This window comes from Lonchura striata, chromosome 4, assembly GCF_050655825.1.
Source record: "Lonchura striata isolate lonStrDom1 chromosome 4, ASM5065582v1, whole genome shotgun sequence".
Lineage (NCBI taxonomy): Eukaryota > Metazoa > Chordata > Aves > Passeriformes > Estrildidae > Lonchura > Lonchura striata.
Window position 1 is genome coordinate 44272679 of NC_140706.1, and position 16151 is coordinate 44288829.

At 50.3% G+C, this 16151-nt stretch overlaps 2 protein-coding genes across 9 annotated transcripts; both read right to left on the bottom strand.

The window, feature by feature from the left end:
- Positions 1–305: 305 nt before the first annotated feature.
- On the bottom strand, positions 306–9723 carry SPMAP2L (sperm microtubule associated protein 2 like). Of its 8 annotated transcripts, none has more exons than XM_085578090.1 (9): positions 9654–9723; positions 8693–8735; positions 6575–6628; positions 5467–5589; positions 3774–3887; positions 3369–3489; positions 2197–2328; positions 1499–1674; positions 306–909 (listed from the first exon to the last, which is right to left on the bottom strand). In XM_085578090.1, exons 1-9 carry the CDS (start codon positions 9694–9696, stop codon positions 795–797), a joined length of 921 nt encoding a protein of 306 aa, XP_085434216.1. In that variant the 5' UTR covers positions 9697–9723; the 3' UTR covers positions 306–794. The 8 variants fall into 8 exon arrangements, with proteins under 8 accessions (XP_085434216.1, XP_077639059.2, XP_085434215.1 ...); XM_077782933.2 differs by lacking the exon at positions 9654–9723 and adding an exon at positions 9459–9516; XM_085578089.1 differs by lacking the exon at positions 9654–9723 and adding an exon at positions 9441–9497.
- A 178-nt stretch (positions 9724–9901) lies between these two features.
- On the bottom strand, positions 9902–15688 carry ARL9 (ARF like GTPase 9). The gene is made up of 4 exons (XM_021532651.3): positions 15530–15688; positions 14979–15147; positions 12162–12337; positions 9902–11086 (listed from the first exon to the last, which is right to left on the bottom strand). The coding sequence occupies exons 1-4, from the start codon at positions 15671–15673 to the stop codon at positions 10907–10909; spliced, it is 669 nt and encodes a 222-aa protein (XP_021388326.3). The 5' UTR covers positions 15674–15688; the 3' UTR covers positions 9902–10906.
- Between the last annotated feature and the right edge of the window lie 463 nt (positions 15689–16151).

The window sequence follows — 16151 nt, forward strand, 5'->3', positions numbered from 1 at the left end:
GCTCCCCTGCAACCCAGCTGCCAAACTGACTGACCCACAGACCTGACTGGAGCTCACAATTTGGTCTGCAGACTCTGGCACCAATACTTGCTTTCTGCTTAGCCTTTGCAACTTGCCCTCTCTTTTACACTGAGGGGAACTTTGCTTTTTTGAGTTAGGCTCCAAAAATCCCAGCACAGAACTCTCTTATTTTGCCCAAGGTCACACAACTGAGTATCTGAACCACACAGCTTTAACCCACCTATGTAAGTGGATCTGCCTGTTCTCCAGGCATTTGAGAAAACAGGTCCCAAATCCAAGCCAACTCAACATACATTGTAGCCTTTTGTCTTTCTACTTCTGTCACAAGCACAAAACTTTTGAGTATCAGTAAGAAGACATTCAAATTTTAGCAAAAAAATTTAAACCCAAATTCAGGAGTTATGTTGCATCAACTTACTGCATGCTCTTGGGTTTGGTTTGCCACACTTCCCTGCATGAAAGGACAGTTCCTGTGCTGCCTTCCCCCAGCAGTTGTTTCATTACTTCTTAAACTATTACAACAAAACAATCAAGAGAGAAACTCTAGACATAACCCATCCTAGGAAGAGAGTCTTCCCACATTAAGTTGAATTCCGTAATTTTCCCTGATGACTTTCTAAAGGAATGATTTTATTTTAACTCCCAGAAAGCGTTCCTGCTGAGTGCTGCCTCTGTGCTGTGTTCAAAGAGATCTTCCAGCCACAGCAGAGCCCAGAGAGAGGGATGTTCCAAGGGGTGATGTGGGCAGATGGCAGGAGCATTTCTGACAGAGCTTAGCGCTGAATTGGCCGAGCTAGTTGTTCGAGCCGTGGAGAACAAACTGCCTTCAGAGCAGCCTCCTTCACTTTGAATGCATCTGGGTTGAGTGCAGTCAAGCCCATTCGAGGTCTGGAGGAGAGAAGGTAGGCATGGTCAATCCTGGCTGGAGCAAGGCCAGCTGTCAGCTGCCTGCAAGCTCCCACACGTCCACCTAAGCCTGCCCTTCACTGTCAAGGGTGGACAAAAGGCATCACACCTCCACTGCTGTTGTCAGGAGAGGAGTATCTCTCACAGCCACTATGGCAAGGCATTCCCTCACCCTCTGTGAAACATCCTCCCCAGCACTTCCTGTAGACTGGGCTGAGGTCAGCTGCAACATGCTGGGCAACATGAGTGTATCACACTCTGCCTTTTGCCAGTTGGTTGCTTTTTATAGTTGGAATTAATAACAAGTCCCAGCCAGTAATTCTGCTGGAATAAAAGAGTTCCTGTTCCTTCTCTCTTGAGTCCCCTTCTACCACAAAAGGGCTTTTTAAACCGCAATCCATGTAGCATTAACACATCCAAACATATAAAACCCATGTATTTTGGAAGTGGAAGAGTACTTCCTAATCTTGGCCTAATCTCTCTGGCCAAACACAAATGAACAAGGTGCCATGAGCCACACAGAATGGGCCGGCAGCTGATTGTTTCCCCACGACAGGGAAGCAGTACCTACCTTGCAGTAGGCTGGGCCAGGGCCACAATCCTTTCTGTAGCCATTGCACGCTTGGCAGCCGCTGTCACAGGCCACTCAGGATCCCGTGGAGGCATGAACTTAGCGTGGACTTGTCTGGGCTTCGACAGTTCAATGGTCCGAGGGCTTGCAACTACCTTCTGAGATGACCTGGAAACCTGTGGAAGAATGGGGAGGAAGGTCCTTAGAGATGCTCCTGGCATTCAAGGGTGCTCAACCTGCAACCAATTCAGTGTTACCAAGTTCACAGCCACTGACCACACGTAGATGGGACTGGGTCATGTCCTCAGTTGTTTGGCACCAAGAAAACTGTAGAAGGAGAAACCACTGCCTGGCCAGTCCCACAGCCTGCCCTCCAGCCTCCTATTACTCACAGCCTTTTGTCCAATCCACCCCCAGCACTGGAGATCCCAGTTAGGCACTTGTCCACCTCTCCCTGCTCCCACAAGTGCAGGTTAGGCACAGATCTGCCACTCTCTGGGGATATGTGCTCGGAGTCAGTTCATGCTCTGAATGGAGCACAAGTCCTGCTTTCCAGCTCAGGAAGCAGCTACACCAGCCTCATAGAGAGCAGCACATTCCAGGGCTGACATGAAGAGAGCCACAAGTGACTGAGCACCTGTACCCACTCCTCTGCCAGAAGTCCCATCCATGTAGGGTCCTGGGTGATGCTGCCTTACCGTAGAGATGACAACACCAGGTTTGGTGTGCTTAGAGCAGCAGGTCATCTCCCTGATCAAGGGCTCTGCGAGTTTCTCGACTCGCGCTGATGCCTTGGCCGAAACTGCAAAGCTGGAAACCTGTGTTGGCACCTGCATGGATCCAGAATGGGGAAGGGATGTGCAGACACAGAGCTTGTACAGCAGCCCACAGCGATATGCTCCCTCTCCACAAGGATGAGCATCCCAGCACCCTTCCTCTGCAGACATGATCACTCTTAATTTTCCAGAATCCATTATTTTTCTTTCACCTGAACTATTAAGTAATTTTGGCGCTATAGGGATTCCCCAGCTGTTGCCCACTCAGAGTCAGGAGGGGAGTGCCTGTAATGACTGCCTGTGTAGCCAGGTAAAACTACAGAGAAATTCCTTCCATGTTTTTTATATTAATCTTCCTGGCTGAATCAAGTAACTTTCCTGCTAAGAAGAGACATTCAGATTTTAGGGTAAATTTGCTGCTACAGTTAACTGCATTCCTACAGAAAATGTGATTACTTCTCCAGCAGGAGACTTCTTCCAAAATTTTTCACAGGGTTATGGCTCCCCAGTCCTGCACCAGCCCAGCCTCCCATTTCCCAGCCGCAGAGGCTGCATCCAGAAAACCTAGCCTTTGCCATGGAAATAAGTGTAATCTGAGATTGCTCCAAACCCTTTCACCCCTGCTAAAGCTATCACCCACCTAAAAGGAACAAGCTCAGAAGTATAAATTAGGCTTCTAGTTAAAATACATATAGTATTTGCAATCTCATGCCCCCTCTGTACTCAAATAGGAGCACAGCTGCCCAACTACAAACCTGACTACTCCCTAAGAACTAAACATGCCATTTCCATCAGGTTTCTCCACTTTCCCAGGCTGCTTTATCAGAGGACACAGCCCAGATACCTCCCTTGGCTCTCTTGCTGTACTAGGCTGCTCCAACCTGGCTGTTCTTTGTCTCTCAGCAGGAGATTTGCAAAGACAACATTCTTCTCTGAAAAGGCAGCTTCTTCCAGTGTCATAAACCACAGCAGAACCAGACAGCTTCTCCCCTCTACACACTGGGTACATCCAGGGGTGGGACATGGGCTCTAAAAACTCAGGACAGTTTGCTGCATCCCTGTACCCTCCAAATCTCACTCAACCTCCTCCTCACCTCTCTGGGTGGCACAAAGTCTGGGTGCACCCCCTTTGGCTGGGCAAGCTGCAGTATCCGCTTGGAGGCATTATAGTTCTGTGCAGCCAGGGACACAGGCCACTCGGGGGACTCACGGGATCTGGAAGTAAATAGTCATGGCACTGCCACTCACAGATGTTCTCCAATCTGGCAGCAGCTGGGATGTCTAAGCTTCACATTTGCTGCAGTAGAAAGCAGCTTTATCTTGTGGCCATTTCCAGTGTAGAACTCATCCCATGAGAGAATCTAGAAGTTCTAATCCCAGCAGAGACCCTGCTCTGCATTCTGCCTTTTGTTTACCCATCCTCTGTTCTGCATTTATTACATACCACTGATGCTGAAAAACCCAAGGCTCTACCTATAGCACCCTATAGGCTTTCTCACCTTTGCTCCAGGAAAGCAGGAAGATATTTTTTAGGTTCAGACAACCTCAGCAGCCGTTCAGAAGGGTAGCCAAACTTTGGTAGCAGGGGATTCCCACCGATTACTGGTCTGCAGCTGTACAGAAAGAAGGATTGTGAGGAGCAGCACAGAAGAGCTAGCAAAAGGCAATTGACAGAGAACATGATCCTGGCAGATGGTAACCTAAGTCGGGTTGAAAAGCCATGCCTACTGCACATACAAAATCTGGCACTGGTGCACATAGAAAAGCTATGAACAATTAGGCATTTAGACCTGAGCTTTCCTCACTTTAAATGCTGTTGGCATCTGAAGAGTCCCCTTTTAAGCATTCTCAGTGCACTGCTTTCAAAGTCTAAGCTTTTCCTGGACCATTTAAAGAAGCTGCCCCACAACATCAGGAAGCATTTATGTTGGTCAGCTCTGGTCAGCTCTGCCAATTTATAGACCTTTTTGTTACAGTGGCTTGATAGCACTTTGTGGCCTTGTAGCTTTTTTCATCTTGTTGTCTCCCCTAGTTCATCCAGCCTTGCTCATCCAGTTTTAAAACAAGTATAACTGTTGGAATATGCCTGTCATCACCAGGGAAGAAAGAAGCACAGGTAAGCAGAAAGACAGGAAGTGCTGTCGTATGGACACCTTCAGCAAGAGACAGTAGCTCTCAGGAGGATGAGAGCCTATAACTGGTGATAGTGGCAGAGGGGAGAAAACTACAGACATGCACGTCTTGACATTCCTCCAGGTAGAGGAAAGCCAGGAGTGCAACACAGGTTCACCTCCATTCTCATTGCTAGGACTAATTACAGACTAGCAAACACCATTTTTGCTCCAAAGAGCTTCATCTCCTTCAAAAGAGTTACAAATTACTTGCTTCAAGTAATGCAGCACCACTGTCATTTATACTTTTTACATCAATTTTCATTCCAATTCCGAAACATGATCTAGGTTTTACACCATGCAGTGACAGCAGATGTATAACTCAAGGCAAGAGAGCTGGATTCCTTCCAGCAGCAGAACACTGCAAGATTCTCTATTCCTAATCTTACCTTAAAGATTTAGGTCACACTCCAAAAGGATGCAGGACTTTCCAGGTGCCTGGCTGGGCTGCATCAGCCCCAGTGGGACATGGAACATACTAAGGATAGTTCCTCTCTACTTACAGGTGCAACACACATTCCATCAAGAAATGCATGCATGCACATGATGTTTACTTCAAACCAAAGGAGAGCTGTTGGATGGGTATTTTTGTTACAGCACAGGAACATGCTCTCTTGTGCTTGGATACTGAGATCAAGACAAGCTCCTAGGGCAGCTGATGGGAATCCAGAGCTCTAATCAGGCTTCTGCAACTATGTGTTGCAGAAGTCCTTCTCACAGCTGGGAAGCGGGTATGAGGAGATAAAAGGTCACCAAAATTTAGCACTCCACAGTTCCTCCCCATTTTGGAAGTCAAGTACTCAGGGTGACTATACTCCCATAGTACTTTCTTCCCTGCTTCAGACAGCCCCTGTTCCAAGCACAAAACAGCCGATGGGTTTCAGTGCCATGGAGCTATCTGCAGGGCAGCCTTTTCAGGAGAGGAGATGGCATCTCCCCTTTCCCTGGGAGCCAGTATAGCCCACTAGAGAATATGCTCTGAGCTGTCTCCTTCCCCAGGATGTGCTACCACGTGACTGACCTGCGCCCATAGATGGTAAAATCTTTCTTGGGCTTGCACAGATGCAGTATTCTTGCAGATGGTCGAGCTGTCATAGCACCTGATGAGAGGGTCCATATCGTCTCTTGGTTTCCCCATATAAGCCTAGCATGAACAGCAAGGTTGTCAAATTTTAGAAACAGGCACAAGTGTGAAATGTGTTTGCTGGGGCTATCCTTCCCTGCCTAGGATGGAACACACACATACACACATGTCCTATGGCTCCCCACACCTGCAAAATGCCACTAGCACCCCCTGAGTATTCTCCTTCTGTAGGTCTGAATTTCCCAACACTCTCCTGCTGGTTGTTGTCAACTAAAAAGAAACGATTCTTAAAGTGATAGGTTTTAGTTACCAGTAGATGTGCAGAGAGGGTCATTTAATTACATCTCTGAAACCCCTGGAGGAGTTTCATCATTGCATTTCTTTTGCCTCACCATTCCCACTTAACTATACCACAGGTATGACAGTGAAAATAGTAACAACTTTGCAGTCAGGGTGTGCCATGGAAAGTGGGTGAGGTTTTACAGCAGGTTAGTGGTTACTCTCCTGTGCCCAGGGCAAATATGGAATTGCTCATCTCTCACTGAGAGGCCACGGTGAGAGAGGGTACCGGGGTAGTTGGGACAGAGAACAGCAGGGCAATGGGTTTATGGAGCCTTTTTCAAGACCCATACAGATAATGGAGAAGAGATGTTATCAAGAGACTGTTGCCCTGGCTTGTCAAGCTATAGTTTGATCACATCACACAGACAGCAACTCTGTTCCTAAAGCTGGGCAGTATCCTCCAAGACAGAGCAGCCTGGCTCCCATGGTCCGGTCACACCACACACCATCCTACCCCACAACACCTCAGCTGGACAGCTCAGATCAGATGGGGCAATAAAGGCAAGGTTTGAGTCAAGCCCAGGTTTTTGATTGAGAACTTGAAAGAGCAAATTGAAGGGTTCCCTTCAAGTATGGAACATCTCAGTCTGCTTTTCTAGGGATAGAGGGGAAAGGAATAGCAAGACAATGGCCAAGGGTCTGCTCCAGCTGAGTCCCATCAGTCCCCAGCCCCTGAGCAAGCGCTGTTTGAGCACCTACTTACGTGGGACTGCTGTCTTGGCAAAATAGTGGCTTGGGGTCTGCAAGGATCTCTATCCTGCCAAAATTGCAGAAAAGGACAAACATGCCATTAACCATACAGTTAAACCAACAAAGCATAAAGAAGCTACTGCTGTACTCAAAGCTAAACAAACACTCTCAAAGCTCTGTGCTTTTGCCTCCATTCCCTTGAGAGAACATGTTTAAGGACCTCTCTCTTCAAGTACTTTCCACTCATTTAATCTGGCAAACTCACCAGCCCACAAATTTTTGTGTTTTCTCTTGGACTGCAGAGACACAGATTTGCAATTTTGCCTCCCCTGATCGCTAGGAGAGTGGGAAGGAACTTTTCTGGTCAATAACATACAATGAAACACGTACAGGAAGGATGATCTCCCAGCCTACGGGAGCCCATATGAACAAAAACCTGTTATCACCACATTGTGGTTTACTAAAAGGCACCATGGAGACAGCACCGTGTTTCCACATAGCTTTAGGAGCACATTTTATTTCAGTCCATTTAGCACAGACGTCCTAGATGCTGTATAGACACAGGAACATACATGGTCTCCGCCCTAGGAGAAGCTCTGGAAATGTTTTTACTGAATACACAACAGACCAAAAACTTTAATGAAGATCAGGTATCACTTCTGAGGCCTGAAATCCCAGTGACTTGCAATGTCTGAATTTTATAAGCCTTGGTACAGAAAAGAGAACAAGATAATCCAGTGCCACAAGTGTGTTACACAACTCCTTGATGTCACAGACCAAGCCCATACCCACCCACTGGGGCCACAGGGGCCTACCCACAGCCAGCTGGTGAACAACCACACTGTGCAGGCAGTTGTGGAAGTGCTCCACCATGGGAAAAAATACAGAACGTGGAAGACTGAGGCATTGCTTCTCTGCTCCATGTCACCTGGCAATGCAGCAGCATGGCTCAGAGAAGAGCAAGGACACCAGTAGAGAGAGATACTTGCCAATAGAAAACAATCTGTGCTTTGGGGACACACCTGTGGTTCCTCTGATGGGGCTAAAACTGTTAGTAAGATGCCAAGCCCTGGCAAATGAGTGTCAGAAAGCTCAGCACCACAGAGATCCCTGAAATGGCAGGCTGCTGTTACAGCATCATCACTGCATGAGATGCCTGTCACGCCTAACTTGGGCCACAGCGCTGCAAACACTGCTCCTGCTGAGATCCCACAAGGCAACTGCCTGTAGGACTTTGGCCCCCTGCCACCAGTTCAAGACAGGACACAGTCAGGAAGGCAGACGTAATTTCAGGAGCCAAACCCCAGTTTAAGCTCTTTATTCCCAAGTGGGTCCCCAGAGGGTTTTCCTTGCAAAAGTAAAAGGGGGTGAAGGATTAGCACACAGAGGTCCCCCAAAGCCTATCTGTGTTGCAGAGCTGGCACTATCTCTGCAAGCAGGCTTATTGCTTTTCCTCAGCTGCTGGCACAGATCCAGCACACAGCCACAGCCAAATCTAGCACAACATAGAGCACATGGCCCTAGTGCCCCACACTGCTGTACAAAGCTTGCATCATGATCCAGCCAAGGAATGAGGCACACATACATTCAGATCAGGTCTCTCAACTCAACTTGGCAATCTTTTTTTGTTCTTTTTCCAATTACAAAAAGAAAGATTATATTTATCATGGCAAAAGTTCTAGATAGACGGGCAACCTCACTCAGGATGTACCTTCAGCAGTTTTGCAACTTGAAGGGGTTAAACCACCTCACTGACAGGACAGCCCTTGTGGAGCCTTTGTTGTATGGGCCTGCTCATGCTTCCCAGCAATGCCTTGCTTCAGCCAAACACAGAAACACCCCCTCCACTGCCTGAGCCTTCACAAACTCATTGCTTAAGGGAGATAACTCCTTTTGAGATCAATTCCTTGTAAAGCAAAGAGCCACAGCTTCCGTTTTGAAGGGGCAGGATGGTCGGATGTTTTTCAGAAGCTGAGGTAAGGGCAAAACCGGACATAATTTCCTCTCAAGTGTTTATCACAGCGTCATCCAATACACTGACTCACTGCTTGGTGTAAATCCCCAACTGAGCCCTCTCAAGAGACACGGGGCATTGGCCTGAACACCCAGCCAGGAGGGGAGGGCTTCTTACCTGCTGCGTGGGTGTGCACACATGCAAGGTGTATAAGATGACACTGCAAAGACAAGAACAGGTGAATTTAAAAGCTTGATCACACCTGGAGCCTGGACTGCCGTTCTACAGCATGCAACGGTCACATGGCAGATGAAGTTTGTGCATTTCCTCAGGATAGCTGCTCAGCAGATGTTTGTATTGCTTTTCCCTGGTACCTTCCTCTCCAGTGGTTGCTCCTCACGGGGGCTGCTGGCAGCGTCCAGGGCTGCAGGACAGAGCACCCCCAGCACCTCATCCTCCTCCTGGCACAAGCACCAGTGGTCACCAGCCTGCAGGCTCCCCCCTGACTCTGTGCAGCCACCCGTTATGACTGCCTTCAGCAGCTTCCAGGGGAGGCTTTTAGAGCCTGGGGCAAATGGCAGCCGTGTTAAACTGGGACTGGGTGCCAGTATAAAACAACCGGGGGGTGGGGGATACGGGATGACAGGAAAACCAGCGACGAGGCGACACGTGCAGCCACGTGCCCTGACGGCAGCGATGGCCACGAAACGGGGCCGACATCCCGCAGTCCCCGCCGCGGTGGCCGGGGCCTGCCGGCGCCAGCCAGCCAGCCCCCCGTGCCCGGGAGCCCTCCCTGCCCGGGCCCACCGGGGCCGGGGCTCGGCGGAGGGGCCGCCCCCGCCCGCGAGTCCCGCCATGGCCCGGCCCCACGCACCGTGCGGGCCCCCGGCCGCCGCCATGGCCCGGCCGCCCCGGCCCCACGCACCGTGCGGGCCCCACGCACCGTGCAGGCCCCCGGCCGCCGCCATGGCCCGGCCGCCCCGGCCCCACGCACCGTGCGGGCCCCACGCACCGTGCGGGCCCCACGCACCGTGCGGGCCCCACGCACCGTGCGGGCCCCACGCACCGTGCGGGCCCCACGCACCGTGCGGGCCCCACGCACCGTGCGGGCCCCACGCACCGTGCGGGCCCCACGCACCGTGCGGGCCCCACGCACCGTGCGGGCCCCCGGCCGCCGCCATGGCCCGGCCGCCCCGGCCCGCCCAACGGCTCCGCCCGCCCCGCCCGGCCGCGGCGGGCCCGGGCACGGCCGCTCGGGCCCGGCCTCTGCCCACGGGTGACAAGCACCCCTGTCATGCTGGCCGTCCCAGGGAGGCCTCGGGAGCCTCCCGCACCCCAACATCTTGCTCCCCAACTGGAAGAGAAGAGAGCAGTCCGGACCAGTGGTTAGGGTGGAATTTTCTGCTTTATGCATCTGTTACAAAGGACAAAACTATAGAAGCCTCGTACAATAGATGCAGGTGCAAAACAGGTCCTTTACAGGACAGCTCCTGGGTCATGTCCTTTGAGTATAATTAGGAGGACACTGGGAAAGTGACACTCCTCAGCAGCTTGTCACCTTCCTCACCTACTATGCTAACAGAAACCACTGTCAAGAAACAACAGGGTTTTCACAAGTAAGACTACTTGCTCGAGGACATCTCGGACTAAGCTTAAAATAAGCTGCTCAACCTGATGGACGAGTCTTCCACCTTTGCTGCCAATTTAAATTAAAAGCATCCAGTCACTACCTCTAATTACACCATTTTGGTCTTTTGCCTGTAGGCAAAGAAACAGTTAATATATTACTGCTTTCATTTTCTTGTCCTTACCCACTGAAGAAACAGTAACCAACCCAATTTCCAGAGATTACCAGTTTGCCACTCTCATAACAACTGGGTCCAACACAGCAGCAAGAATTGTCATGTCAAAAACACTAGTTGCAGCACTTTAAATTTCTGACACTGTCAAGAAGGGAGGACTCATTTTTAACAGAACACCACTGTTGGAAGGGTTCTGTAAAATCTGTGAAGTAAACATATTTCACTTTAACCTGAGACATCAAGCCATGTTAAATTCACTAGATGCAACTTTCTTCCATGGAAGTCAGTGCTTGATTCCTACCTGACATGAAATTATCTAACCCATAAGCTATATTTTCCCTTAAATCTGCTGCCTGAGAGACAGACTATTTTTCTCCTACAAATATGCTAAAAATAGACCACTTCTCAAATGTATTTTCAAACCACTATAAATTACGATTTCCTTACCAACTAGATACCACTTTAAGAGGAATTCCACACCCACCAGGAAAGCATATCTGCTCATTTCAGCTGCCACACAAGCAAACTGACCATATACTAACACCTGCTCTCCCTCAGCTGCAGACACCATGTTGTAAGAAAAGAGCTGTCACTGTGTTTCCAAAACCAGCTGCCCTATCAGCTCCTTGGCATCCTTCATGCTGGAGGAGATCTCAGAGCCATCTTCTGCCACATGGGTACCAATCAAGAACATCTTCCTCTGGTCCCCAATATCAGACAGAGCCAGAGCATCGTGAATATCAGTGATGCAATATGCACCTTCGAGGTCCTGTTACACAAAAATAAAACAAGCCTGTTAGTTGCAAGAGGTGGTGGCACCATTCCTACTTTGAGCCACTGCTTTTGTCCAGGGAGGGAAAGAGTCCCAAAGGCTCTGGGGCACCATTCTTATGTACGTTTTATGAGGTCACTTCCCATGTCCTAAAATGCCTTGGGGAAAAGAGTTAATTTCTAACCTAATTTCTTCCTGAAGAAATATGGGTACAGTTTTCTATTTCTATACTAATTCCACTGTTTCTGATATCTAAGACCACCTGCACAAGGCAGACAAAAGCACAGATGGCCCAAGACCCCAGGTGCCCAGCAAAGAGTTACAAGAATAGGGCAAATATACAACAGTCATGCCCTGCTTACCTTCTCAGACACCAGTGTTTCTGATCCATTTGAGTCTGATGAAACCCAAGCCTGAACTTGTGTTCAGGAGTAACATAAATGACTACCAGTAACGGGACTCAGTTACTAGAAATTTAGGAGGTAACAATGTAGAGCAAACTGAGCATACAACCTTGACAGAAAAGAATCTGTGATTAAAACCCTTGGGCCCTTCTGTCATCTGATTGTACCAGAGGCCCAATTCTTTTCCAGGTACAGCACCAATCACTGAGATTTCCACAAAGATCTTAGGGGGAAGCACTGCCTTGTGAGGAAAGCTGCTCTTTCTCTCAGATTTCAGAAGCAGCTTTAGGAGCAACCAACCAGACAGTCTGAAGGCAAACAACAGTGCTTCACGTTTTAGCTGCTAGGTGAAGTGGTACCTCTAGGCAGATACTCAGAACAGAAACCTAACTTCAGATCTAACTGTGGTCTCCCTTGAACCTCCCAAACCTTGCAACTGTACAGCAGTTTCCACCCACAGCTCTGATTGCATCTTCACCAAGCACAGGACCTGCATTTTGCAGATCCAAAACAACCTCAGATTCTTTTGTTTTGTGGTCAACAGGTGTGTCAGAAAGACTCCCAGCCTTATGCCCTCCTTAAAGGCATTAAGCCTCTCTTGAAAGGCTTTGTTGCTGTTTCCAAAGTTGCTGCCAGCCCAAGCTGTGGCAGCAGCAGGGAACTCTTACCTGCTTGTTGGCCAAAACTACCACAGGCAGGGTGGAGTTGTTCTGGATTAGTTGATGAAGCAGCTGTTTTGCCATAGGCAGTCTGGCATGATCAGCCGAGTCCACGACATAGACCAGCAGCAGCACTTTGGGCAAGTACATCTTCCAGTATGAACGCAGAGATTCACTGCCCCCGACTGGAAGAGAAGACAGCAGCACAGAATTCACCAAGTAATTCAAGCAGCACTGCTCCCAGAGGTGCAGACAGCAGGCCCTGGGCCAAAACCACAACATATTTGGATTACCAAAACATCAAAGTATTTTGGCTACTGTACACAAGACTGAAAACAGCTTTATTTTTCCCAGTCATGTCCCATGAAGTATGGGGGGGGGTGGGGGGGGGGGGAAAGTCTTTCCTTTTTAAGCTCTTATCTTGAGAAGATTCTGGGTTCAGTTTCTTCACGGTTGCTTTCTGCCTTGTTGGTTCTTGCTCTCAAGTAAGTAAGGAGAGTAGAAAATGGTTCAGTGTCCATAAACACCAAACGTCCCCATATAGCCTGTCTCCAAATGCCCATCTCATTTTAAGACAAAGAAGGTGTATAATTTCCAAAGGAGAAATTTAGCTCTGCGGTGTGGAGGGCTCTCATTGTATTTGTATGACACTAAGAACTAGCTCAAAACTCCCACAGTTTTGTAAATAACCAGAGGTGCTTAACAAAGAGAGAAAAATCAAATCCCAGCAGACTCTTCAGGCAACCCTTTGGAGTAATCTTTGCACAGCATCCATTTCTCCATTTCTCATGGAGAAATGAGATACAGAGGATCACTGCTGGATACAGAGGAAAGCTGTTCACCTTCAAAACTAGGTCTTAAAACAATTTTCTGGGGAAAGTATTTCAGATTTGTTTTCAGGTCTCTAGGTCTTCTCCAGGCACACTGCAGGACAACTTGCTCAAAGAGTACTGAGGTGCTCAAAAGGCATGTGCAAGCCTCTCAAAAGTAGCAAGTTTTCAAAGCAATATATCTGGGGTTCCCTATCCACAGAAGCTCTTTTCAAAATTGTCTGACTATACAGCCATCTTTTATTGCCCTCTTTGACTGCTTTGTGTCAAAACAATTTTGCTTTCACTTAAGTCAAAAGGGTTCAGTAGTTTCAAGAATATGGAAAGGGAAGTAGCATTTCCCACTACAGCATACCTGCCTCTTCAAGTGGCCCAATGTACCTGCCAGTCTGCCACTGTGGAAAGGAGCCAAAGGGCTGTGACTGACATGTAATGTTTGAGACAGAAGCCCAATTATGTACTGTGATACTGCAGGGCTCAGCACTGCTCCCTTTGTTATGTGTATTCATGCATAGCATAACCCAGGGGTCAGCAACCTCACAGAGAACATTTTTTTCCCCCAAACTTGTAGGAACTCAGCAGAAGCCAGGAGCTGCTAGTACCTGCAGAGGACAAGATACCATCCAGTTATCTGTATGCTGGTACAAAGAAAAAAAACAGTTTTCCACTGTCTAAGCCAGCAAAATAAAACCCCTGCTGTTTGCTGATCACCTCGTACCATGCAATCACAGCATAGGCTGCTAACCCCTGGACTAGGCAATGGTACAGACTGCATAAGTAACCAGATTAGAGAGCCATGCACGGATTTACCTGGCTGAAACTGGCCTGAGACATTGCATTTCCCATGGGTCAGATCGCAGCCATCACATCTCAGGCACTACCAACCTGGACCAGAGAGGGAAGGACGACTCAGAAACAACAGGTTCTGCTGTGGTGTGTGCAGTGCTGGGCCCAGACCATCCCCAGGGAGGAGAAGAGACGCTGTGGGTTTCTCTGGGCTCAGACAGGCAAAGCACATCCCAGTAGGAGACACCCTCTTACATACCAGACAAGGGCCACAGACTACAAGCATCTCTCTAAAGTTGATCTCCCCAAGCCACTGCAGAAACTCCTATGGCAGTAAGACTGGGAATGAAACTCTGTCTAAGTGGCCTTATCCCCACACCACAAAAACTTACCTGGGAACAGCACAACTCCTTTAGACCTGTTAAAGCTACAGAGGCATCTATGGGCTAACTGCCAACTGAGCCAGTTGAGCACTGGTACAGCATAGTGCAAGAAACAGCAGGAAGCAATGAACAGCTCCTGCCCCTACAGAAGGCAGGCATTGATGAGGCTGGATGTCAGCCTCTCTGCATCAGGAAGTGACCTGACCCCAGGGACTCCACCTTTCCCATCAGCTAGCTGCACCTCAAACAGCTGTGATGCACCAAAGGCATCACAGGAGACACCCTCTGCAGGCACAAAGCTAATCAGAGCTAATGACGGTACAGAAATTTTAACAAAATGCTACAGACATTCAAAAGATTGTTTAAATACTATAAAACACCACTTATGAGGCTTTTGAACAGAAAGGGTACAAAGATTTTCTCTTGCCCCTCTCTTCTTTCACTTATTATTTTTTTCTCTGTAGCTCTTGCCCTTTGCCAGGCATGAGCACCAAGGAGAAGCAGTACAACAGCTACAGACCATAACACGGGGCTTATTGGGGAAACCTCTGCTGGTTTCACCCAATCAGGTTTATTACTCATCTCTCTCTGGGAGCAGAATTCCCAGAATGTCAGGGCTGAATGAAAACTGGTTTCTAACACCATTGTGTCTTCTCCTTCAAAGAGGCTGGGTAAGAAAGAAGAATCCCCAAGGAGAAAATAATCACAACTTCACATTATCAAAGCAGGCATGTGGGGACATTGAGCTTTAAAACTATGTGCCTGATCCCTTAGGTACAAGACAGGAACTCATTTAATACGTTCAATACTAAAACAGGTTCACTCACTCTCCAGAAACTCCATCTGGGACTCTTCGGTGTTTACGCAGATGGCATTGAAGCCCTCGGTGGGAGCCATGCTGCGCTTGACGTGGTTAGTTGCCAGGGAGTGCAGAATGCTAGTCTTCCCAGCCCCATCCAGGCCCAGCACCAGGATCTGCTTGCCGCGTCCTTTACCCTGCAAAGCGACGGGCAGCGCAATTAGCCGGGCAGCCGAGGCAAGAGCAAAGCTTAGCAGGGCTGGGGGAAAGAAGGAGGCTGAACAAGGGGCCTGGAGGGCACAGCAAAAGCCCCTTCGCGGTGAAGGGGCTCCCGCGGCACAAGCGCACGGCCGCAGCGACGGGGGATCCCCGGGACACCAGCCGGCCCCGGGCATGGCGGGGCAGCAAAGCGGGGAGAGCCGCCCTGGCCCGGCCACCGCCCCGCCGCGGCCCAGGGCACCGCCGGGGCCGAGGCGGCGGAGGCCCAGGCCGGGCCGGGCGTTGCTGCCACGCCGGGCGGCCCAGCGGGCGTACCCCGACCCCGCGGCCTCGCTCGCCGCCCCGACGCGGCCCCGGTACCTGCTCGGCGGCGGCAGCTGCAGAGCGTGCGGGCAGCGAGACGTCGCTCCGCCAGCGGGCCCAGGCCCGGAGCGCCACGACCGTGCCGCCCGCCAGGGCCAGCGCCGCCCCGCAGAGCGCGGCCGCCCGCAGGCGGGGGTCCATCGCCGCTCCGGCCGCGGGCCGCGGGCAGCGCGCACCCGCACCGCGCACGGAGAGCGCCCCCCGCAGCCAGCCGGGCTCCCAGCGCCAGGCTGGAACACGCCAGTGGCAATGAAAGAGAGCGAGCCTTGCCGCGGGCGGCTCCTCGCTGGCAGCGGGAGCCACGGGCTCCGCGCACCCGCTGCTGCACCCCCCCGCTCCCGCCCCCGCGGGAGCCGTTCCCAGCCTGCCTCTGCCTGCGCGCCCAGCTTCGGCGCAGCGCTCAGGACGCTGTCCAGGTACCCGGGACAGAGCTCCAGCACTGTCACGAGTCAGCCTTTCCATCAGGCCAGGGCTTCTGCTAGGTTTCACCAGAGAAGATGCCTGAAGAACAGAGCTGCGTTCTCCTCCGGTATCTCCCCTCCAAACATGGGATTGCTGCAGGACAGTGGTCGCTTTCCTGTAGTCATCAGCTGCTAAGTGGAGGCATAGCTCCCAGGGA

Bases quoted from the DNA above. Each gene is read 5' to 3' on its own strand.
- SPMAP2L (XM_085578090.1), bottom strand. From the start codon at position 9,696: ATGGCGGCGGCCGGGGGCCCGCACGGTGCGTGGGGCCCGCACG. The intron at 3,490-3,773 runs GTGAGAAAGCCT...ATTTACTTCCAG, and splicing joins CCTGCTTTCCTGGAGCAAAG to ATCCCGTGAGTCCCCCGAGT. The intron at 1,675-2,196 runs GTAAGGCAGCAT...ATTCTTCCACAG, and splicing joins CTGGTGTTGTCATCTCTACG to GTTTCCAGGTCATCTCAGAA.
- ARL9 (XM_021532651.3), bottom strand. From the start codon at position 15,673: ATGGACCCCCGCCTGCGGGCGGCCGCGCTCTGCGGGGCGGCGCTGGCC. The intron at 15,148-15,529 runs GTACCGGGGCCG...GTCGCTTTGCAG, and splicing joins CAGCTGCCGCCGCCGAGCAG to GGTAAAGGACGCGGCAAGCA. The intron at 12,338-14,978 runs GTGAGTGAACCT...CTTCTCTTCCAG, and splicing joins CCAGATGGAGTTTCTGGAGA to TCGGGGGCAGTGAATCTCTG.